This window comes from Hippopotamus amphibius, chromosome 2 (assembly GCF_030028045.1).
Source record: "Hippopotamus amphibius kiboko isolate mHipAmp2 chromosome 2, mHipAmp2.hap2, whole genome shotgun sequence".
Taxonomy (NCBI): Eukaryota; Metazoa; Chordata; class Mammalia; order Artiodactyla; family Hippopotamidae; genus Hippopotamus; species Hippopotamus amphibius.
The window spans coordinates 41,972,021-41,995,914 of record NC_080187.1 but is presented as its reverse complement, the minus strand read 5'-3'; the positions used below and the strand labels follow the sequence as shown (position 1 = coordinate 41,995,914).

General features: G+C 38.8%; 1 protein-coding gene across 11 annotated transcripts in view; it reads left to right on the top strand.

Moving 5' to 3' along the window:
• LOC130844810 (transducin-like enhancer protein 4) overlaps positions 1 to 23,894 on the top strand; it is a 140,507-nt gene that overhangs the window by 42,027 nt on the left and 74,586 nt on the right. For 8 of the 11 annotated variants that reach the window (XM_057721025.1, XM_057721024.1, XM_057721021.1 and 5 more), the window contains one exon: positions 5,563 to 5,637. The exons of the other annotated variants lie outside the window; for them this stretch is intronic. In XM_057721025.1, coding sequence (XP_057577008.1) covers positions 5,563 to 5,637 — 75 coding nt within the window. The remainder of the gene's footprint in view (positions 1 to 5,562; positions 5,638 to 23,894) is intronic. 11 annotated transcript variants of the gene reach the window in all.

The window sequence follows — 23,894 nt, the reverse complement described above, 5'->3', positions numbered from 1 at the left end:
GAGCCAAAGTTGTTCGGAAAGGCGTGCATATAATGCATATTCACCCTCTTTTGAGATTTGAAGCTCTGAAAATACCAGCAGTTTGCCAGATGTTAGCCAGATTAAACCTTGTGAGTTTTAAAATTTTGCTTTGTATACGTAATACCTAAGTTCTTGTGGAACTAACATTTCTTGGGATACTATTTAGGAAAGACTGACTAGAAGAGTTTTGGTTAAATTGAAAGCTTATTTGTGTTAATAAACTTGGTAGAATTGCTGAAAAAGTAGGTTTTTAGCCTGACTTAATGGACATGGAGTGACACTTTTTACTTGGTTTTGATCTGCTCAGGATCAAATTGTGTCTAGTTACATTGAGCACAACCAGAGGAGTAGCCGGAAGGATGAGTCTCTTAGAGCCAGTGACCTGGGGATATTTAATCTGGAATAGAGGAAATTGAAAACATGCATTACGCCATTTTCAAATACTTACTGTGGAGGAGAATTTAGAGGCAAAATTGGGTGGGAAGAAGTTATGGGAAGGTAGATTTCTACTCAATATTAGGGTCCATTATCCCAAAAAGGAAAAAGCTTGAATATGAGGTAGTGAGTTCAGGCCACAGTATCTTTCACCTTAGAATATTACATTAGCCCTCTGTTCTCCCTCCAGTCTGGTTCACCTCCCTGCCATCTAGCTTCTTTACTATTCCCAGATCCATCTGACTAAAATGAAGAACTGATAACACTCAGCTGCTTAAAAATTTTAAATAAAAAAAATCTTACCAGGATAAAGTCCAGCTTCTTGGCATGTCATGCAGAGCCTCACTGTTTAGGCTCCTCCTACCTTGTAGATTTCACTCCCCACTAGTATATGGTTCTATAGAGTATGCCGGCACCATACTCAAGTGACTTCAAATGCGTGCCTTTGTTGTCCTTTTTGTGAATACCTCTTCCATTTTAAAGAGTTCTCCATGTGTGTCTTGCCATGCCCAGGAAGGGCCTCAGAATCCTACCTTGCCTTGTCTCTCCAACTTTTCTCTTACACTTCTCTCCTCCTCCAGCCACACAGTCTTTCTCTTCCTCAGTAGACAAGCTTTCTTTATCGTTCAGGGACCTTATCCAAGCTGTTCCCTCTGCCTCCAGTTCTTTTCTCCTTGCTTTTCAAAGAACCCCTGCACATTCTTCTGGTCTCAGTTGTTGTGTCCACTTGCTTATGGAATCTTCCTCCAACCCTAAGATTTGATTAGATATTTCTCTGATGAGTGATTGCGTAGCATCCTGTCATTGTCTTCATGGGAACTATCCTGCAGTTGTAATTACCAGGCCTCTTGAGTATTATTAATTCACTGTCTTGTTCATTAATCTCAGTTCCTACCACAGTGCTTGGCACACAGCAGGTGCTTAGTAAATAATTGAATGAGTAAGAAAACAAGGCCTTTCCTTGATGCCCCAGAAAGTATGCTGACCATTCCTGCCAGTAATCTTGCCTAGTACTTTAAATCCTAACTTCCTGTTTTGTAAGATGCTCTATGTGAATTGTGTGAGGAGGGCAGCCATTATCTCATGCTCACTTTTGCATCTCCACATGTCAGGGTAAGAATTCTAGTTCATTTTACGTATCTGTCCTTACTACCCCTGTATTACCCCATCAATAAGAAGGATATTAAAAAAATATATGTTATGATATAGTTTTTCTTTTTTTTAAAGCAAGCATTTTTAAAAAATATTATTTATTGGATTTATTTTTTTTATTGGCTGTGTTGGGTCTTCGTTGCTGCACATGGGCTTTCTCTAGCTGCTGCAAGCAGGGGCTGTTCTTCATTGTGGTGCATGGGCTCCTCATTGTGGTGGCTTCTCTTGTTGTGGAGCATGGGCTCTAGGTGCATGGGCTTCAGTAGTTGCGGCACATGAGCTCAATAGTTGTGGCTCACGGGCTGCAGAGCACAGGCTCAATAGTTGTGGTGCTTGGGCTTAGTTGCTTTGCAGCATGTGGTATCCTCCCAGGGCAGGGCTTGAACCCTTGCCCCTGCATTGGCAGGTGGATTCCTAACCTAGGAAGTCCCTAATACAGTTTTTAAATGAAAGTTTTTACTAGAGGTACCAAATCTATTGCCATGCCCCAAAGTATTGGCATTGCAGATATTGTCTTTGTAGTCTCTTCTGAGAAACATGTGTTCAACATCTGAGGTATATATTCTAGTGGTTTGTTAATGCCTGTTTCTCAGCATACTTTGCTGGACTTATCATAAGCTTATATTGTTTTAGTCTCTTTCTTGTAGAAAAACTATTTAACTGAACAAGTGCAAAAAGTTAATTTTATGATGATGAAAGTAAGTAGGCAAGTGATTTAATGTATAGAATTTCATTTTACTGGTTTTTTTTTTTTTTTACAATCATGCTTGTATTCCTTAAATCACAGTATTTTATTGGGTTGTAATTTACACCTCATAAAATTCACTCATTTTAGGTACAATTCAGTAATTTTTAGTAAATTTACAGAGTTGTACAGTCATAATCAGAATCTAGATTTTTTGTTTGGATTTTTTAAAATTATAAATCACAGTATTTTAAAGAATAAATATTTGAGGATTTTTGTTGTTGTTTGTTTTCTCTTCTATATCCCAGTTAGAGGCTCCTCTCTCAGAGACCCTTGGCTTATTAATATATTCCTAGTGGCACTTTATTTGGTGGTGCTGGTAGAAAGCTCAGACTAGGACCTCGTATCTGAGTGAGCAGCTTGAGCAATGAGAGAGGCCACAGGATTCTTCCTTCTGCAGATTTACTGGGGCTGGAGTGGCTGTCACCACTTGTGGTGAGGCCACAGAGGAGATCAGCAGGAAGTGGGAGAGGAAATGAGATGTGGGTGGAGTGGGAAGAGAGGAGCAGATGGGGAAGGGGAAGAGAAGGGGAAGAGATGGCAGACATAATGGGAAAGCCATCACGGCTCTAAGAAGATGTGAAAAACTTGCCATGTTTTCTGAGTCAGAGAGCTTACATGTTTAAATGTGAAAGTGGAAAAACAATGCCTCTTTGGGTCCTGTTGCAAGAGTACTTTGGGGCTTCTTCCCCTAGTGTTCGTTTTTTTGTTTTGTGATCATTTGTCCTTCTCTGTGCTTCTTCAGTGTGTTACAATGTTACTGTGTGGCTGAGTGAGCAATGTCCCAGTGCTTCCAGAAAGGGAGGAGGCATTCTTTGCCTTAGGGAGCTTCTGTTCAAAAAGTCCTTAAGCGCCTCATGATTCACAGTTGTAAGCAGAAATAAAGGGAAGTAAAATCCTGAACTACAGGTAAAGTTCAGATGTGGTATTAGCCCATGGCCATTGCCATGAGAGAAAAGGAAGGAGCTGAATCATAACTTCCATTGTCATTTTAGCTTTTTAGCAAGAGTTTCTATAAAAGCATCTGATGTCAGTGTTACGGTTCACTGGTGTGTTTCTGGCTTTCTCAGTAAATGTACCTGATTTTAATGCCAAGTCAGAAAGATATCCCCACTGCCTAAGGCATCTTTGCTCATCTTGGCAGTTGGAATCCAGTTTATGAAGCAAGAATTGAGCGATCTTCATGGTAGAAAAGCCCTAACTAGATGTATTTTTCTGCATCTCTGTCTTGTGGAACTGTTCTTTGAATATTTAATGTAAAGTAGATGATATTTCAGTAATATGCAGGTATTTAAGTAATATACAGAAATGGCACAGAGTAAGAGCTTTTAAAAACTTTAGTTGAACAAATGGGTGCATGAATGGAATGAGAGAGATGCATGCTGGATAAGTGTACATGTGTTCCTTTGGCTTTCAGTTCTTTGGAAAGTAAAAGATGGAAAATTCCATAAAAATTTTGTGTTTGTTTGTTTTTTTCCTCTGTTTTCCAACTGCTGCTAGTTTTCAATACCCTGACAACCAAATTTGTCCTAAATCAAAATATGAGCTCTGTGCTTGGCACATGATAGATGCTCAATAAACATACATGGTCAGGTTGGCTTCAAGGGAGAACAACTACTACTGGCCATTTTATTAACTATGCTTCTCTGTTCCTTCTAATGTTTTCATGAATCTTTAGGATTTTTACCTTCAGAGAAAAAGGAAAATAAATTATTTCACTTTGGTAGATATTTTACTAAAGAGTAAGGATGGATGGAGATATCTATTAAGATTTGGGGGATTGCTTCTGAAGCCTTTGTTTTGAAACAGAGTCTTAAAAAAAAATCAAGGTATATAGTTTAATGATCAGAGTCCATTAAAAACGTAAAATGCAGTGATTTGTTATTTGATAGATCTTTTCTTTGCATTATTAATAGGCATAAAATACACGTCTATTAGAAAATCAAGGGTGAGAACACCACATGTAGATAAACTGATTTAAAGCAGTTTCCTTTCCCACATCACCTTCCCCTACTTACAGCTGGGAGGTAGAAATAGTAGTCACCCTAGTTAATCCCAGTAACTGTTTATTTGGGGGCTTTGGAATGTAGTACTAGGTAGGTCAAGGGGAATTTCACTTACATAACTGATAGCTTAGTTCTTTATATGCATTGAGCAGTATGATAGTTGAGCTTCATACTCACTTTAGATCAGTAGAGAATGTTAGTACATTTCTCAACTGGAATCCACCAAAACAAGACTCTCTCAGCCACACAGAGGAGTACCTGTTTCACAGCACAGTCTCTGGCTCTTCATTTACTAAAGCAAGTTGAAAAAAGTACAGGAGATTCCTATTTTAGACTGAATTTGAGTGTGTATGTACTAGAGTGTTCAAGTGTATTTAGTTTGGGAATAATATTTACATTTTGGGGGTACTTGTGTAAGCACTTGTGTATGTCCAAATGTGAGTGCTGCTTAATTTTTCTAATATTACAAAAATTACTAAAATCAGATCTTGCTCATTCTTTTTAGAACTTAATTGTGGTCAAAGTGATTTTTGTATATTATCCACCCTAAGTTTTCAAAAGAAAAATAACTTAAACTTGCAGGTTTTAGTTTTCTTATTGCATTTAAAAGAAATAGCTGAAGTCCTTAAACTTTACTGCTGGCAAGAATTGAACATTTTTAATATCTTTTAAATATGCAGCTCTTCATGACAGGAATGAAAATATGAGCACTTTTTTCACATTTAGAGAAGAAACATAAACATTGGATTCTAGATGTCTTTCTAGTGTCTTCTCTAACAAACACCAGGTGGAAGCTTAAAAATAAGTACTTGTAGGAAATATTTTCAAAACATGTTTTATGTAGGTGGCAGAGAAAAAAGGGAGACAAAGAAAGCAGGTGAGGAGACGGGTTGTGTTGTTTTGTTAGTGTTAGTGGAAGACATTGGGTCAAAGTGCACCACTGACTTGAAAGTAAAATTTAAGTTGCTTCTACCACTTGTAAGGATAATCCCTGCAGTTGGATGTCCAGTTACTTCTCAGCACTGTAGACACAGGGGTACCCTAGACATTTAGTCATCCACCACGTGGGGCTTTTATTTGAAACATGGAGACCCCTGAATCCTGTTTTGCATGTAATTAAAGTTAGAGGACATGTTAGGAAAAGCTGTTCTTGACTGACTAGAAAACAAATAATCGTATTCTGTTTCTGATCTTCATTTATAGCACCAGCAACAAGTGGTGCAGGCTGTGGAACGGGCCAAGCAGGTGACCATGGCAGAACTGAACGCCATCATTGGGGTACGTGGCCTTTCCATTTTAGCTCTGATCATCTTAGTGTTTGTTATCAGCTCTCTTTCGCGCTCTTCTTCAATTTTGTTCAGAGGGGCAAAAGGCAGTAGAGGACTACAAAGTGAAATGAAGCACTTTGCTTTCAGTCTCACGTGAAGTTTGATGGCTACCTCAGAAACTCTGAACATATTCTCACCAATTCAAGTTGACATGTTCTGAAAATTCTCCCCCTGAGGAGACTGGGTAGTTGTTTTTCGTATTTCTTTCCTTTACAATCAGCCTCTGTTGCTAGCCTATTGCCAGTAAAAAGACACAGATTGCCCTGATGTTAAAATGACCCGATTTCTTTTATCTTTCCCCAAACATAGAGTATCTTAATATCATTTTTAGTTAAATAAAATGTACATTTTCACATCTCCTGCTGCTCTTCCTCCCCTGTGATGAGTGGTTCTTAAGGCCTAGTGTCCATTTGTAGTAGAAATAATAGATGAACTACACCTTTTTGCAAAATCAGTGGCCCAGTTAGACAATCCTTCCTAATACCATTGATGCGCCATAGAAATCCTGCTGAATTCATGGGTTTGAGCAGTCACTCCAACTCCACTTATATGTTTGTTCTTCCCGATTAAGGTAACCAGTAATAAAATAAGGTGCTAAAACTTAAAAATAATAAAGGCAAGAAATCTTAGCTGGAAGAAAGCACAGTATTCACATCTCTGTTTATGCAGCTGTTAGGAGCAGTTCCTTAGGTTATTCTAATGAAGACACTACAACTGTACTTTCCTCTTTCTGCCCCCTCCCAAATACTTTCTTTTGTGTATAGATTATATACAAAAGTCTATTCTCTTTTTTTTCCCCTCAGTGTATCAAACACACTTTGAAATGCTAATTATTCCATTTACTTTCATTAAAATTCAAATTGCTGAGTGAAGATGCGGATAAGGGTCGGCTGATAATCAATCTGAAGTGAAGATATTGCTTCAATTATGCCTCTGTCTTTTAACAAGGAAATCAGAACTCTGGGATGGCTGCCGATGGTGGTGGAGCAATAGTCTGATTGCAGCTTGTTTTTTAATGGGCTATTTTGAGCTCTATTTTGTGTCCCTCTGACCACAAGAAAATACTGGTAGTAAATTAAAGGACATAATAAATGGAAAAGTGTAACCTTTATTTCCTCAGAAGTGCCCCTTGGAAAGAAGAGGCTGAATCAGAACAAGCCATGTAGAGACTCGTTTGTCATACATTTTCTGTGTTCAGGGATGGGGGAGAGATGAGAGATGAATACCTTTCACAATTAGTTTTTATTTCTGAAAATTCCGGAAAATGGCAATGTAATAAATTTTTTAATGGCTGAGAAGGCTTTGATTTTGAAGTTAGTGTTAGTGTATATGTATATAGCAGCTGTGTTTGCTTGAAACACATGTTGTACTCCTGTTGGGATATATTTTGGTTACCAAATCCCTCAAGGTCACTAGGAATAGAACCTTTTCTCATCCACTATATTCTCTGCTGTCAAAGGAGAGAATGCGTGGGTGAGGACCCATAGGAAAGGTTCCTGGGTCATTTCTGGCTTGGCGTTTATTTTTGTATGAACTGCTAAAATACAGGTAGCCATCCTACCTTATGTCTGGTTGGTATAGCCTTTTCCAGGGAAACAGAATGCTTTTTTGTTGCTTTCTTCAGTCTTTTTAGTTACTGTCTGTACAGTGGCGGGATTAATATAAATCAAAAACACATTGTTTTGTGTTGGATGTTGCTTAAAAATATGAGGAAAGATATAAAAGCAGAACAAGTTCCCTTTCTTTCATCACATCAAGTATATTTTTAATACTGTTTTATATCTATTTCATTTTACATACTTTGTTTTGAATGGGATGGCAGATTGCCTTTTCTCAGGGAGAAGATGATTTATTAGACTGTAGCTGAGTAACTGACAGACATACTGTGTATATATGGATTTAATTATTAAAATAAAGCTAATTTAATTTGGTGACCTAAAAACTTATTTGAAGAACTAACTCAGTAGAGCTGCATGCTATCAAAGCAGCGTGTGCTGTAGCTGGTGGATCTAGTGGCAATTCCAGATTATTTGTATCTGAGCAGAAAATGGAATCAAAATCACGTCATCTGACTATTCTGAAAAACAGATTGCAGAAATAGAAAAAACAAACCCAGCAGTTTTAGGGAGCCACAAACCAAGTGAGAAGAAAAGAGCCCCATTAAAGGCAACTCACTTGATGCATTTCTGTGGCTGCTGTTCTTGCCTTTGTCTGTTTCAGCCCTGCCTAGTAAGCAGTAGTGTCCAGGAGCTTTCAGGGTTGTAACACTGTGGAACTTTAAGTGCACCTGCTGTTCTGTGTCTGGTTAGGTGTGGCTGTGTTGCAAGGTGATGGTGTTTTGACCAACTACCAGAAGAGATCAGGGGGGTCAATTTTAGATTTTTGTAACTTGATTTTTGGTAGTCGACAGTGATTTTCTGCGCCATGGGAATGAAAGCGTTCCTCCGGAAGGCAAAGACCCATCTGAGCCCCTGCAGACCTTCATTTATTTATCACTGGATATGTACCTGTTTTATATGTATGCCCACCATCCAGACAAGCGCAAATGTTCCCAAATTTAATGAAATCTGATGAAGCACCTTTTTAACTCTGCAATATTATTCTACCTTCATTGGTAAATGAGCCAAACCAGTGATCCATGCAGTTTAAATGCAAAAAGCTGAAGTGAGCCCGAAACCTGGAGAGGCGGCTTGTTCTCTTGACAATAAGCTAGTTGTGTTTAATGGAATGAAACACAGTTATAATGATTTCTTTCACAGGTCATGTTCAGTTTAAAACTGTTGATAGATTGAAATAAGTATCATTTATCTTTTATTTATAAGGGGAAAAAAAACAGGAAAAAATGCCTGTGTTGTTTTCTATAGTTAATATTTTGTGTTTTGTTTGGAATTGTTCGTATTTCATATTTCCTTGAAGCTTTCCTAGAGTTCCCCCAAATGTGCTGTGGGAACGTTATGCATCTAGTTAGATCTTGTCATGTGTCCTGCTAGCCACTGTGTTTTTAAATTAGAATCTCTGTAAGATCACACTGTTGGAACAACACACAAATTGTAGTTTTAAATCAGTAATATGATCTAATTAGAAATGATGTTTTCATTTCCTGTATTATTAAATTGAGTCATCTGACTATCTTAAAATGCTTTTTAAATCCATTACACTATATAATCAGCACATGCTGTGTGAATGTGGTTATGCTTAATAAAGGAGACTAAGTTGGAACCTCATAAGAATTTCACCAAAGAAACTACCATTAAGAAAAAAGTTTTGTTAGTATGAACATTGGAAAAGAAAATGTTTGGCTTGTAAAAATAGAAAATGGGATTCCTTTGGATTCCTTCCCCCTCTTTTTTAACCTCTTTGAGGAAAGAAATGAGAGAAATATGCATTTTTTTAAAAAGCACACCCCCTTCAAAAATCCTTAAGAACAGGTATGCCATGGTGTTGTAGGAAAATGCAGTTTAGCACAAGAAATGCTGAACCTCAATTTTTAGCAGTGACATTTTAATGATAGGAAGTCTGCAAAATTATTTGCCATCCATTGTGAAGGCAATAACAAGCCTTGGTGGTTTTTCACACTCTCTGTGTTAAGTGCTTTCAGAATGACAGCGTAAACTGTGTTAGAGAACTCCAAGGAAGTAAAACTGATTAAAATGTTCATGCTTGAATGGTGCTGATGGAATAGTTCATTTGGACTTTCTCTACCTCCTGCAGCTCAAGCTGAAATATTAAAATTCAGTGGATTTAAATCTCTCTCCTCTCAGCTCAGGAAAAAAACATTACATTTTAATAGGTTTTAAACCCATAATTCATTGGTTTGGAGCAGCACTATTAAATCTATTTAAATATTACTTGTATTACTAAGGAAATGATTTAAATGACTGCGCCTTTACCATCCTATGTGTTTGAGTTAGCTTAAAAAAAGAAAGACAATACCCTTGGGGTTTTTTTCCTTCCTCTTAGCATTTTGTTTTATTGTCCTTGTCATGATTGGTCCTTAAATTATGTGTGTGTGTGTACACCCACACACACATATACACGTGCATTTCAGATTGGCATTCTGGCAGAAGGTCTTGCAGTATGACAGTTTTAAAATGGTATGTCCCTCTTTTTCCATTATAGACTTAAAAACAGCCATTTTAAGTTTCAGAGACACTTAGACCCACTGTTGTGATAGTTGCCTTTTTTGTCTTTATAAACTAATTAACCATTAGGCAAAAAAACCTGAAAGATATAAATATGTGTATATAAAAACGTGTGTATGTTGTGTTCTCCCCTCCATTACATCACAGCCTCTAATAGCAGAAATTATGAGAGAAGATTAAAAATACAACTTTACTTTTTCAACAAAAGCAAAAACGTATAAAGTATCCAAGAGCCAGATTTTATCTCTTCTGTATTTGCTAGTAATGGGCTTTCCAGAGGTATTCATAATTTTGCAGTAGTTGTGCTTGCCACCCTTTTTGGACACAGATATCCCTGCAGTGCAGAAACCGTGTTGTCCTTCCTGGGCCCACCACATACCCTCCTTATGTGGCTTCCTCTCGAGTCATTGCTATTACAACATATTTTCTGTGGCTTGACAGCACCTCCCCTCAACTGCACTGGGAAGCTTTTGCATTTCCCTGGTGCTTTTTGTGGGGAATCCACTCCTCAGGCGTGTGCAACGTGGAATGGTGAGGGAGTTTCTCCCCACCATGGGGTAATCCTGGACCCATAGGTGAACAGTCAGTGGAATGCTACCCTCATGCCCCTTTGGTGGGCAATTTTGAGATGCTTTCTGCACATGGTCCTTTCGCAAAGGGTCCCAGCAGGATGGAGTTCAGTTGCCTAAAGTAATCATCAACTACCTTGTTTTGAGTTTCCCTCCTTTCCTGATCACTTTCTCCAGGGCCCACTGCTGTTCTGGAATCATTTCTCCTGATTATCTGCAGCCAAGTCCTGTTCCTCCGCTTTCCTGGAGGATCTAAGACGTTCAGTATTTGACCTCATACACCTCAGGCTCTATTAAGGGGACTTTCTGGTGTAGGTAGGCAATTGAACTCATGTACTACAGTCATAGTTTGTTGTGAGTTTCTGTGCATAAAACATTTTCTTTAACATCTCAGCTTTTACATTATTTTTTAAATGGCCAATTTTCAGTGAACTTACGGGTGAGCTTCCCTTTCACGTTTTTTCTTGTGATTACTATGGGTATTTTCTAAATGTGTATTATATGAAATAAACTTAAAAACTTAAAAACAAGCTATAAAATAGATGTGTTTTATCAGAGATTGTTGTTCCAGCTTTTTTACTGTCTTTACTCAACAGTGTGCCTGGGGCTTAAAGGCTTTATAAAACATGCTGGCCGCTGACTACATGATGTACACAGATTGATGGGATAAGGGTTGGGGGTGGGGAGTGGAGGCTGGTTCTGCAGTTATAGGGCTTTGCTTACCTGCTCATCTAAGCCAAAGAAAGCAGTTTTAACATTGTTCTACACATTCTTCTGTCTTACATTGGTATGTCTGCCCCTCACTTTTGGTTGTTGTGTGGGGTTTTCTTTCTTTTTTTTTTTTTTAAACTTGTTCATTTACTGTGGATCAGGGGACTATGTTATTGAGTGATGCAATCATAATCTAATCTTTGTGCTGTAATTTGATGAGGCTCTAAGAGGCGGTAATTTCCCTTCTCTCCTAACAAAGACTCTCATATATTTAAGTAATTTTTTAACTCTGTCTCGACTTCAGAACTCCCTAAAAAACCTAGATAAGGAACAGGATTTCTCATTTGTGCTTACAGTGTCCACTCTGTTAATTTCTGTTACAAAGCTTCTTTAGAAGAAATTTCTAGAAGCTCATCAGTTTTGTTTGTTTTTAATTGTTGCTAACTTGAAGTGCTACTGTTTAGTTCCTGTGGAGGGGGAGCCCTTTTTTCCATCCTTCGCCCTAATAAATGCATTTCCATAGCTCCTGGAGGATTTAAGCACACAATGTTACAGAAGTTGGCAGAATGTGTCTGGGTGGGTGCATCTGACTTCCCTTGAAGCACCTGGGCTTTGGGCTTACACTAAGAAGAATGTAGAGTTTTCCAGAGCTGTGCTTCTGCATTTCATTCACACCAGTGCACAGCAGGCCGAGCCTGTGTGGGGGTCAAGAGGACTGGATGGAACTGTTACACAGAAAAGCAGGTTTCACTCCAGGCAGTGGGGTTTTTTGTTGTTGTTGTTGTTGTTTTTCCCCATTTTGCTTCTGCTTTTCTAGTTCTCTTATTGACTTCTTCCCAGTAAGTTTTCTACAGGCAGCATCACCAACTCCCATCTAGCCAGACCTTTTCCCAGGTGGACCCAGCCTGCCTTGCGTCCCTCAAAGCTGGGAGGGAGGAGGCAGGCTCCCCCCAAATAGACAATTAAAGGGTTGATGACTCAGGCAAAGTTTTAAGGACTGTTGGTATGTGTCCTCCTCAAAGCTCCCTAGGATATCAATCTACCTAAAAATGGAGGACTTTTATGAAAAGGTTTGAACCTTCTATAGACTAGTAAGATTAATTTAATGATTACATCTACTTATTCATTCGTTGCAGCCTCTTAAAGGGGCAGGGCACATTTCACATTCACTTTGAATATTTTTAAATGTTTTTTGCAACTTATTCTGAAATGATCCTCAGATTACATTTAAATCATCTTACTAAGGTTTTGGTATTTGTAAGCTTTCTGATTTTACATTTTACTACACATAAGTCAACTTTAATTAGCACATTTTCATTTCATTAAAACTTTAGTGTCCAAGGATAGCAGAATAAAGAGAAACAGGTAATAGAAAACATGGTAAAAATGAGGCTGCATGCATTTATAAATTTGTATTTTTTTATATGTGGAATTGGGAGCAATACATATTCATTATTAAGATTTTATACATATTTTTAAAGATTTATCAAGGTATTACATAAAGTAAAATTTACCTTTTTTTAATGTGTTTATTTATTGGTTGCATTGGGTCTTTGTTGCTGCATACAGGCTTTCTCTGGTTGCGGCGAGCAGGGGGCTACTCTTTCGTTGTGGTGCATGGGCTTCTCACTGTGGTGGCTTCTCTTGTTGTGGAGCACGGGCTCTAGGTGTGCGGGCTTCAGTAGTTGTGACTCACAGGCTTAGTTGCTCCATGGCGTTGTGGGATCTTTCCAGGCCAGGGATCGAACCCGTGTCCCCTGCATTGGCAGGCAGACTCTTAACCACTGCGCCACCAGGGAAGTCCCAAAAATTTACCCTTTCTAGCTTATAGTTCTGTGAGTTTTGGCAACCCAATACAATTATGAGACTATCAGCACTATCAAGACAGAATATTTCTCTCTTATCTTGCCCTACCTCCCCACATTCCCTTGTTCTTTGTAGTCAGTCCTTTTCCCTACCCCAGTCCCTGGCAACTGCCCATGATGTTTTTTCTTTCAAAGTGAACCTTTTTGAGTGTCATATAAATGGGATTATGCACTATGTAGCCTTTTGAGTTTTCATCTTCTCTTAGCGTAATGCATTTGAGGTTTGTCTATGTGGTTGCCTGCATTGGCAATTAGTTCCTTTGTATAGCTGAATAATATTCCATTGTATGGATATACTCGTTTGTTTAGCCATTCACCCCTTGAAGGACAGTTGGGTTATCTCCAGGTTTTGGTGATTGTGAATAAAGCCTCAGTAAATATTAACATACAGATTTTTGTAAATTTTTTAAGTTTTACCCTGGAAGTGGGATTGCTGAGTTATGTGGTTAGTGTATGTTTAAAGTAACTGACAAAAAAATAAATAAATAAAGTAACTGACATACTGTTTCCCAAAATGGCCATACTGTTTTTCAGTTTCACTAATATATATGAGAGAACCTTTGTTCCACATTCTCACTAGCACTAGGAGGATGGTAGGTTTGGGGAGTTTTTAGCTATTTCTGGTAGGTGTATAGTGGTACTCGTGTTCTAAGGCATTTCCATAGTAGTGATGTTGAGTGTCTTTTTATGTGCTTATTAGCCATCTCTATATCTTCTTTGATAAGTATCTGTGCAAATCTTTGCCTATTTTTCTTGAGTCTTTTTTTTTTATCGTTTTGAAATTAAAAAAAAATATCCTGGACATACACACTTTATGTATATTTCAAATATTTTTTCCCAATCTGTAGTCATCCTTTAATTTTTTTGATAATATCTTTTGAAGAGCAGAAGTTTTTAACATTGATGAAGTCTAATTTATGAATTTTTTTTCTTTATGAGTCTTACCTTTTGACTCTTGTTGTCTCTCAGTAATCTTTGCCTCACCCCAAACCACAAATATTTTCTCTTAGGTTTTCTTCTGAAGTTTTAGGTTTAGACCCATGATCCAGTTTGAGTTAATTTTTGTTTATGGTGTGAGATATGGGGATATGGGTTGAGTTTCTTTTCTTTTTCTTTCTCCCCCACCCCAGGTAGGCATTCTATTCAATTGTTGCAGCACCATTTGTTGAAAAGACTCTTTTCTCCTTTCAGTTGCTATTGCATCATTGTCAAAAATCTATTGACTATATTGTGTGGGTCCATTTTCTAGACTCTATTTTGTTCCATTAAACTGGCTGTCCGTTTTTTTCCCAGTGACACACTGTCTTGATTTCTTCTGTAGCTTTCATTATTGGTATTCCCCATTCAATTTTGGGGGGTTGTTTGTTTTTCTTTTCTCGGTTGCCTTCTTTCCAGTACCCCTCAGAACTCAGGTCCTTAACTGTCAGTATCTGAGAGACTGGCTGATGGATGAAGGGGAAGAATCCAAGCTCAATAGAACAACTTTCTTTCATTTAAAAAAATGTTCTGCCTCTAGACTGTTCTCTTAAGGGTGACTGCTTCTGCCATCTCCCCCTGGTCCAGGGTACGCCTTCTGCTAGTTTCCTGCAGCTTCCTCCTGATAGAATTTCTTGCTTCCAGAATGATCTTTTTCTAAAATATGAATTGGATCTGTTTGCTCCCCGGCTTAAAGCCTATCTCTGATGTCTGCCCATTTTGCTTAGATTGAGGTCTGAATTTCTTACCATGGCCCACAAGTGTATGTGAGCTTGACCCTTCACCCACCTCTCCGATACCCCTCACTCTCTTCATGTGACTGTCTTCCAGCCACATTGATTTTTTTCTTCTGTCCCTGGATATCCCAGGCATCTTCTTGACTGAGGGATTGTGCACCAGCTCTGCTACCTTCTAGAACCCCCATCCTTCATGTCTTGACCTGGTTGGTCTTCCTCATGCTCCTCTTTAAAATCTCAGCTCAGATGTTATCTCCTGAGAAAGGCCTTCCCTGACTGGCAGACCTTAGTAGCTCTTTCACCTAATGCAGTCTCTGTACAGTAGCCTGTTTTATTTCCCTCAGAGCATTTACCACTTATTTGTTTGTGTGTGTGTTAATTTTCCTTCACTAGGAGGTGGGATCTGGTTCCCTTTTATACCTGTGGTACCTAGAACAATATGTAGCTTGTCATTTTTAATATTTGTATAGTAAATACTCAGTAACTGTTCAATAAACATGCAATAATTTGTTATATTTAATAAATAAATGTTAAATAATTATTTGTTAAATAAACATTTCATTTTGACCTATTTTTGCATTTTGATTTTTTGTCCCACAATTTTGAGCCAAGACTGAGAGGAAGGAAGTGTCACTTGTAGTATGATCTTAGGAATTTAATTTAAAAGTTTTTCCACCAGTAGAATGCGGGCTGGAGCTGATAGCCGCTAAAGTACTATCCAGTTTTCTAACATTGTATGGTTTGTAAGCCTGTTTATTTTTATGACTATGAAATTTTTATTTTAAAACTTGAGGGCCTTTTGTGTCACAGTTACTTCTGTAGATTTACATCCCTAGCATTGTATTCCTTTCCCTAAGGGGGTGGTTAAAAATAGCAAGCATTTATTGAGTATTTGCTTTGTGTCAGCACTGTGCTTACCATTTGTAGACATTATTTTGTTTAAACTTCACATCAACCCCATGAGGAGGGGAGTGTTATTGTCCCAGCTTTACCAATAATGAAACCAAGCCTCTGACGGGGTACGTAGTTTTCTGAAGGCCACACAGGGAGGAAGTGACAGAACTGGGAACCAAGCTTAGACCGACTTCAGAGTTCTCACATTTAACCATTCTGTTACACATGTCCCTTACGCGTTCCCTCGACTCTGTTCTTTCTTTTACACTGGAATCAATAGGCTCTTTATCCCGAGATCCATTATAGTATTGTCCAGTGTTTGGTGTCCAGAGCTCAATGAGGGAAGTGAAACTGGGTGTGCCTGATGCACATACTAATTGGTTAGCCTGAGTTGAAGTGTGTATTAGTTCCACATACTAGTTGGATACTCCTGACTCATACTATGTTTCTTCCTGCCTGTTGTAATTTACTGTCACATGTAAGAATCAAAAGTTGTCATGAGCACCACTATCAGCACCGGTAATTTTAATCTTAGGTCCTTGAATCTTTCTGGATTTCATGCTTGGGTATCAGGCTGTCCATTAGCTCCCTGAAATGTTGGCAAAATTGTGTGTTTTGAGGGGTGTAGAGGATGTGTATTGTCCAAAGAAGAAATTTTGGTCTTAAGTTCACAGAAGGTCTCATGACACAAAAAATGTTTGAGCCTGCACCTTAACAAGAATCGAACTGCACAGGATCCTGACATACTTGTTGGAATGTGTGTGGACAGAAGGCAGTTGTCTATAGCATTATAAGGAGGCATTGCTGCATAATTGCTCAGAAACCTGAAGATCAGAAGTTGGCACTGAATTTGTTTCTGAATAGTGCCCAGGGGGATAAGGAAGTTTCTTGAACTCTTGGCAGGTTAAAAACAAAAACAAAAAAACCCTGTATTATGTTGATATTGTTGTAGGTACTATGGAAAATAAGTTAACCACGTTAAATATTTAATCTTGAACAACTAATGATAATGACTGCTTGGGATATTTTTATATTAAGAGGTATTAACTGGAGGCAGCAGCTGTCTTCACATAGTTGTATCAAAGGAAAATACAAGCAAATAAATCTTTCAGAATACTTTATTAGTCTCCTGTTCATACACGCACCTTGTAAAGTTCTGGGGCACAAAGAAGACTAAGAACTGGTCCATGCCTCTTGGTCCCTGTGCTCATGATTTCATGGGGAAGGGGTAGATCCATAGATGGGTAAATCATGTTTATACAGAGTTATGAACCAAGTGCATGGGGACGCTGAATGCGGTAGCAGTTACCCATTGAAAGCAAAAGGCTGAGGGTAAGCTAATTATAGGCAGTAGTGGGTGAGGGGGGGGGATAACTGCTGGAGGACCATACAGGGCCAGAGACCAGTAAGGGGTGACATAAGTGAGTTAGAACGCATAGGAATTGCCAGTGTATTTGGGGGAGTCCTGTTTTTGAAATTATCTCATTCCCTTATGATAAACTGTATACTTTTTCTCTCGTTTTTCCATCTTGAGAAAATCTTGTCCGTCCTACTTGTGAATAACTCTACTTGATGGGCTCTAGTAATATTGCAAACTTAAATAATGACGTCGACCTAATAAGCAAGAGCTAGAGCTAACTCTGCCACCCAGAGCTTTTAAGTAAAACTTAATGGCACGTTCTTGAATCCTTTTTAAGGCAGCTCAGTGGCTATTCTGCCTTTGTGATTCTCATGCATTTTTTTTCCCTTGGTAGATGCACATAAAGGGGGAGAGTTTATCTTGGTGCCCAGGTTGTCTTCTGTGACTAACAGGAACAGTGCCACTGTGATCATGAAGCAAAGTAGCAATCATGTGGTTTTTTTTTTTTTTTTTTCTTTTCCCCAGATGCTTCTGTGTTGACCCAAAGCAATTTATAGACACAGCTCTGTACAAGTTAATATCTGGGAAAAGAAACTGTTGAGGGCAGGAGAATAATTTAAGCTGCTGTCTACCTGGATTGAAAACTCAAAGGCTGTTTTGGGGTTTCTTTCAGCTCGTAGCCTCAAATGGCCTACAAGCAAAGATACTGTCAAGGCAGGCTTTGTTGTGTTTTTTTTTTGTTTTTAAGTATTTATTTATTTATTTGGCTGCATCGAGTCTTTAGTTGCGGCACATGGGATCTTTGTTGTGTGTAGGCTTCTCTAATGTGGCGTGTGGGCTTAGTTGCCCCGCAGCAAGTGGGATCTTAGTTTCCCCAACCAGGGCTTGAACCTGTGTCGCCTACATTGGAAAGCAGATTCTTAACCACTGGACCACTAGGGAAGTCCCTGTTGGTTGTTTCTTACAGGCTGAACCTGCCTTCTACTATGGAAGCTAAAACATCCAGGTGCTCTCTCCAGCCTTCCCCACAGCTGTGGGCTTGTCACCCTGTCCAGGTAAATGAGATATAGAGAGATGCCTTTTTCTCTCTAACAGAAAGACCCATAAAGAGAAAATTGCTCCCTTTCTTTGCCTGACCCTGATTGTGTGAGGATGAGTTAATGTTCCGCACTGCAGGGGCCATCTTGGGAGAAATGGGATATGGGAGAGGTCAGGAGAATCAGAGATGTTGACCCAGAGCCTTGATACTGCCGTCATCCAACCAACCCTGGACTTGTTATGTGAGAAATAAAAACCCCTATTATTTAGGCCACTTTTATTTGGGTATTCTGTAACTTGCAGAGGAACTATCTTCACTGATTATATTGTTAAACCATGGTGACTCTCCGTAGATGTCTCAGAATTGTAAACAACCTAACCCTTAGCCAGTTGGGGGACCACTTAAGTGAGCTCTCGTATCTATACAATGGCATGTACTGTGCAGCCATTACAAGTGATATAGTCAAAGCATTATTTAGGGGTATGGGAAAATGTTCTTTGATACAGTGAATAGGAAAAGAAGCATTTTAAACTACAAGATGGCATGATGTTATTTTGTTTTAAAAATGCTTATGGATGCATTGAAAAAATGCTGGATGGACTTATCAACATTATAGTTTCCTTTGGCTGCTGGGGATTATGTGTGACTTTCAAATTCTTTCTATTCTGTTTGTCTTCATTATACATAAAACTTTTCTAATTTTAAAAAAGCTATAAATGTGAACCTAAAACTACTCTATAAAGATATTAATTAAAAAATTATAAAACAAGATTATGTTTATAGGCCCATTTCTCCTCTCTTCTGACCCATCTGAGTAAATAGTACAATCATCTATCCATTTGCTTGGGGCCCATCTTTGCAAGGTATCTCACATTTCTCCAGTTATTCTCACCCCCTTCTCTATCCATAACCATGTCTTTTAGTGCCATCTCTAAAGTGGATCTTAAGTCCTTCTACTCTTTGCAACTTGTACTGCCACAACCCTAATGCGAGTCATTATTTTTTGATTTGAATCCTTGTATTACCTTCTTGCTGGTCTCTCCTTTCATCTGGCTGCTCGCTCTCAGATCCAGTCTCCACATACCATTATGAACTTTAAAAATGTTTAGATTGTATAATACTCTAGCTCAAAATACTTATTATAATCTTATATAGGCCAATGAAATAAAGACTCAGAAATTGATCCACTTATATATGTCAGAGGGGCAGGCAAATCAGTGGGGAAAAAGATGGAAACTGGTGGGATTAGTTGGTTATTTTTGTGGAAACAAATGAAATTGGATCCACCTGTCTCATCATATGCAGAAATCAATCTGAAAAGTGTAAAAAAACAGAACTTTAAAACTTTCGGAGAAGAAAAACAACCAAGAAGACTTTTAATCTTATAATAGAAAAGGATTTCTTAATGGGTCATGGAAAGCTCAAACCAAAAGGAAAAGATATTGCTCAGTTGAAAACATCTGTGCATCAGAAGATTTCTTAAAGAAAATGAAGAGATAAGCCAGCGACTGGGAGAAGATATTTGTTAACACGTATAGCCAGCAAATAATTATCCAGCTTATACTGCTTATGGGCAAACTTAAAAAAACAATAGCAAACTCACCACTGCCTAAAGTTCTCACCGTTCTTTTTTTTTTTTTTTTTTTTTATTTATTTATTAAGAACTTTTATTGAGATACAGTTAAGATACAATCAACTGCATATATTTAGAGTGTACAATTGGTATTTTTTTTCCTTATTAGTAATGTATATATGGCAATCCCAATCTCCCAATTCACTCCCCCCCAACCCTCCCTGCTTTCCCCACTTGATGTCCGTATGTTTGTTCTCTACATCTGTGTCTCTGTTTCTACCTAGCAAACCAGTTGATTTGTACCATTTTTCTATAAAGTTCTCATTATTCTTAAGTGAAAGTGTAAAGCCCTTTCTGTCTGTGATCTGATTCCCATAATATTGCGTCCAACCCCACTTCATCCTTGCTTACTGGGTTCCCACCAGACTTCTTTTTCTTTCTTGGTCACTGAAGGCTCCTTTCCAGTTCTGGGACTTTGCAACTGCTTGTCTCTCATCTCTGATTATCTTCTCCCAGGTCTCTGCTAGGTCCTCTCATTCTCATCCTTCAGGTCTTAGTTCAGAGGTAACTTTCTCAGAGAGGCTGTCTCTTGATTCTTATGAATGAAGGATTACTAAACAATTATATTAAGGCCTCCCTAGTTAAGAAAGGTCCTGATAGGGCAGTAGGTACTTCACTGGGCTGCATGGTGAGGTCTTCGTGTCACATTCTTGATGCAGATACAATTTCCCACTGACTTTTACTTTGGGCCTCACATGTACGTTTGCCTGTAAAATTCTGCACCCAATTTCAGTATGATATCGTTTGCCAGATCGCCAGGCAATTCTCTGACACCAGCTGGGTGTGTCATACAGTTCAACTGGAGGTAACATCAGCTCCCACAGGTTAAGGGCGCAGCCCCACAAGAATGCCCCTCCTCCCTGCACTTCAGACACCAGTCCCAAATCCAGGTTATCACCTGTGTTTTTACTAACCTCCTCCTTGAGTTTGATTAATTTGCTAGAGCAGCTCACAGAATTCAGAGAAACATTTAACTTACCTGTTTTTTAATAAAAGGTTGTAACTCAGAAACAGTCACATAGAAGAAATGCATAGGACAAAGCACTCTCCAAGTGCTCCACCCTTCCCAAATCTCCCTGTGTTCACCAACCTGGAAGCTTTCCAAACCCTGTCCTTTGGGTTGTTTGGAGGTTTCATTCCATATGCATGCTTGACTAAATTAGTGGCCATTGGTGATTGAATTCAACTCTCCAGCCACTCTCCCCGACCTCCCTGAAAGTCTGGTGGGAAGAACTGAAAGGTCCAACCTGCTAGTCACGTGGTGGTTCTCTTAGCAACCTGCTCCCATCCAAAAGTGCCCTCCAAAAGTTACCTCATTAACATAGCAAAAGACACCTTTTATTGCTCTCTTCACTTAGGAAATTCCAGGGATTTTTGGAGCCCTGTGCCTGGAACTGTGAACTAAGACCAAATATATATTTATTATTGTAAATCATAGTATCACAGCCTGGCTCAGGGTTTTTCAAATTGCAGTTCCTGAGATTCATGACTATGCAGTGAAATCAGTCATCAACATTTTTTATTTGAGAAGAGAATAGAAAATATAAAAGTGTGCTTCACATAGTATTTGGTATTTGTTAAACTGCTGTTTCATTTAATATGTATTCTATGCAGATATACAATAAGAACACACATGTGTGTAGCACACACGTGAGTTTTGGCCAAAATGTTGGAAAGCAACTCATCTGTCATCTGAGGTTTATTCTACTTCTAAAGTTTAAAGGTCAACTTCAGGGTTACTGAAGAATTAAAAAATAGATAGGCATTTTAGATGCAGCTTTACTTTTAAAAGATACTGTAAAGTAACTAAAGAAAGTTTTTGTGAGCAGGATCCCTTAGCTTGGTAACTTTAATAACTATAACACAAAATAGAAGCATTGGTTTCAGTAAGATAATGTGTTAAAATCTCTTCAAAAAATTCTCTAAATAAACAAGCCTCCAGGAAATTGTATTTCTATTATTAATTTGCTTAGAAATACTTTTCTTAGTAAACTGTGGACCAATTCAGAAGAAATTCTAATTGGATTTCTGATGGGAAAGTTAATATAATAACTCGGGTTTAGGGGATTTTTTCCTTTTTTTTTTTTTTTTAATTTATTTTTTTATTTTTGGCTATGTCCGGTCTTAGTTGTGGCACACAGGATCTTTCCTAGGGCTTCTCTCTAGTTGTGGCACATGGGCTCCAGAGTGCACAGACTCAGTAGTTGCAGCACACTGGCTCTGTAGTTGTGGCATGCAGGCTCCAGAACATGTGGGCTCTGTAGTTTGTGGCACATAGGCTCTCTAGTTGAGGCGCGAGTGTAGGCTCAGTAGTTGCAGCGCGTAGGCTTAGTTGCCCCGTGTCATGTGTGATCTTAGTTCCCTGACCAGGGATGGAACCTGGGTCCTCTGTATTAGAAGTCAGATTCTTAACCACTGGACTGTCAGGGAAGTCCCTCCTTTCCTTTTTTTGCTATAATTACTTTGTGAGTTAAACTGCAAGTTAAGACAGTAGAATCTTTGGCACAGGACTCATGGAATTTGCTTCTTTGCTTGTTACCTCAAGTCCAGAGATCTTGAGGACCATGGAGATCTATGGTTTTAGTGTGAGAAACTTATCCTTGCAGTGATAATCTTTCTTGTGTTGCTGTAAATGCCGGTCTTTCCCCTGCAGTAAATCTCCTGTTTTAAGTCATCCGGAATGAATTACAGATAAGCTTAGGTTGTAAAGTTCTTTCCTTTGTTCTTTTCTATATTCTTGCTTCTTTCCATGTATTCACTTAACTTCTAGCTTTTGCTAGAGATATTTGTTCAAAGCAAGAACTCCCAGTCTTCTGACTAGAAGGGCACACCCTATTTACCCCACCTCTACAACTACAGGGAAGTGGAAAGAATAGTAAAACAAACACTGTGTACTTATCACCTAGATTCACCAGTTAATATTTTGTCACTTTTGCTTTGTAACGTGTATACATACAGACAGACAGACCTATACTTTGTGTGTGCCTAATCGTTTGAAAGTAAGAGGTAATGTTTCACCCCTTAATATATCAGTGTGCATCTTGTATAAAGTTTTCCAGCATAAGCACAATACAGTTAAGCCATCCATATATCCAGTGTATAGTCCATACTCATATTTCTCTAGTTGTCCACACAATGTCCTTGATAGCTCATCTTTCTTCATAGCAGTTGTCCCCCAATCTGGTACTCACATTCAAGAGTGCCTTTGTTGTGCTGTCTCTTCAGTCTTCTCTCATACCGGCAAGAAAGAGTCCCCAAGTGATTTCACTTTATGACTTTGGCATTTTGAAGATTCCAGGCCAGTCTTGTGGAATGTCCTACAATCTGGACTTGTCTGGTTGTTTTCTCATGTTTAGATTCAGCGTAAGTATTTTTAGTAAAAACACTACCTGGGTAATGTCTTGTATTTCCCAGTTGTATCGCATTTATTGGTGAAGCTAGTAGTCTGGGGCGATACTTTGACACTGTGAATGACTGTTCCCCAACAACATTTTACCCAGTGGTTTTAGTACCTGTTGATGCTGTGAAAACATTTGGAGAATGAAGTGGTAAATTCTAAATTTTTTTTTTTCTTTTAAATTAATATTCTTCTGTAAAGAAGAGCTTTTCCTGCCTTCCTTCCTCCTTCCCCTCATTTCAAGTGAGTGAGTGGATATAGACTTCTGGATACCTTTTTCTAATAATAGCAGTAACTGTTTATTGAGTGTTTATTATTTTCCAAGCATTGTGCTCAGGGTTTTATATGCACAATCTCATAATTTTCCCAGCAGCCCTGGAGAGGTAGATTTTATAACTGTTTCTACTTTTTGTGTGAAGAAACTGAGGTTTCCACTTTGTGTGTGAAGAAATCATCAAGTAACCTGCTTTAGGTCACTAGAGATGGTAAGGATTCCAGATGAGTAGCTCAGATGTCACTTCATTATGTTGCATCCCCGAATATCATCCAGGATCTCCTTTCTCAGACTCAGCCCAACCCCCACTGACAGAGTGCCTACTAAAGGGCACCTTTACAGTCCAGGGAGTATAGATACCAGCCCAGTCCCAGGCCCTTTTCCATGCTTGTTGCTTTATTTCGGAGTTTGTTGCCTCCTCTTGCTGAGCTCTTGAATGTGTTGCTCCCTCCCTTACTTTTCTCCTAGAATAGTGTCTCTTGGTTGGGTCAAGGCACACATGGTTCAGTGCACCCAGCTTGGCCAGCTGGTTGGAAGAGTGGTTGTGGTCCTGAGAGCCCTTGGCCTCATGGCATGTCCCACAACTCCACCTGTTTTCTTGGGATACCATG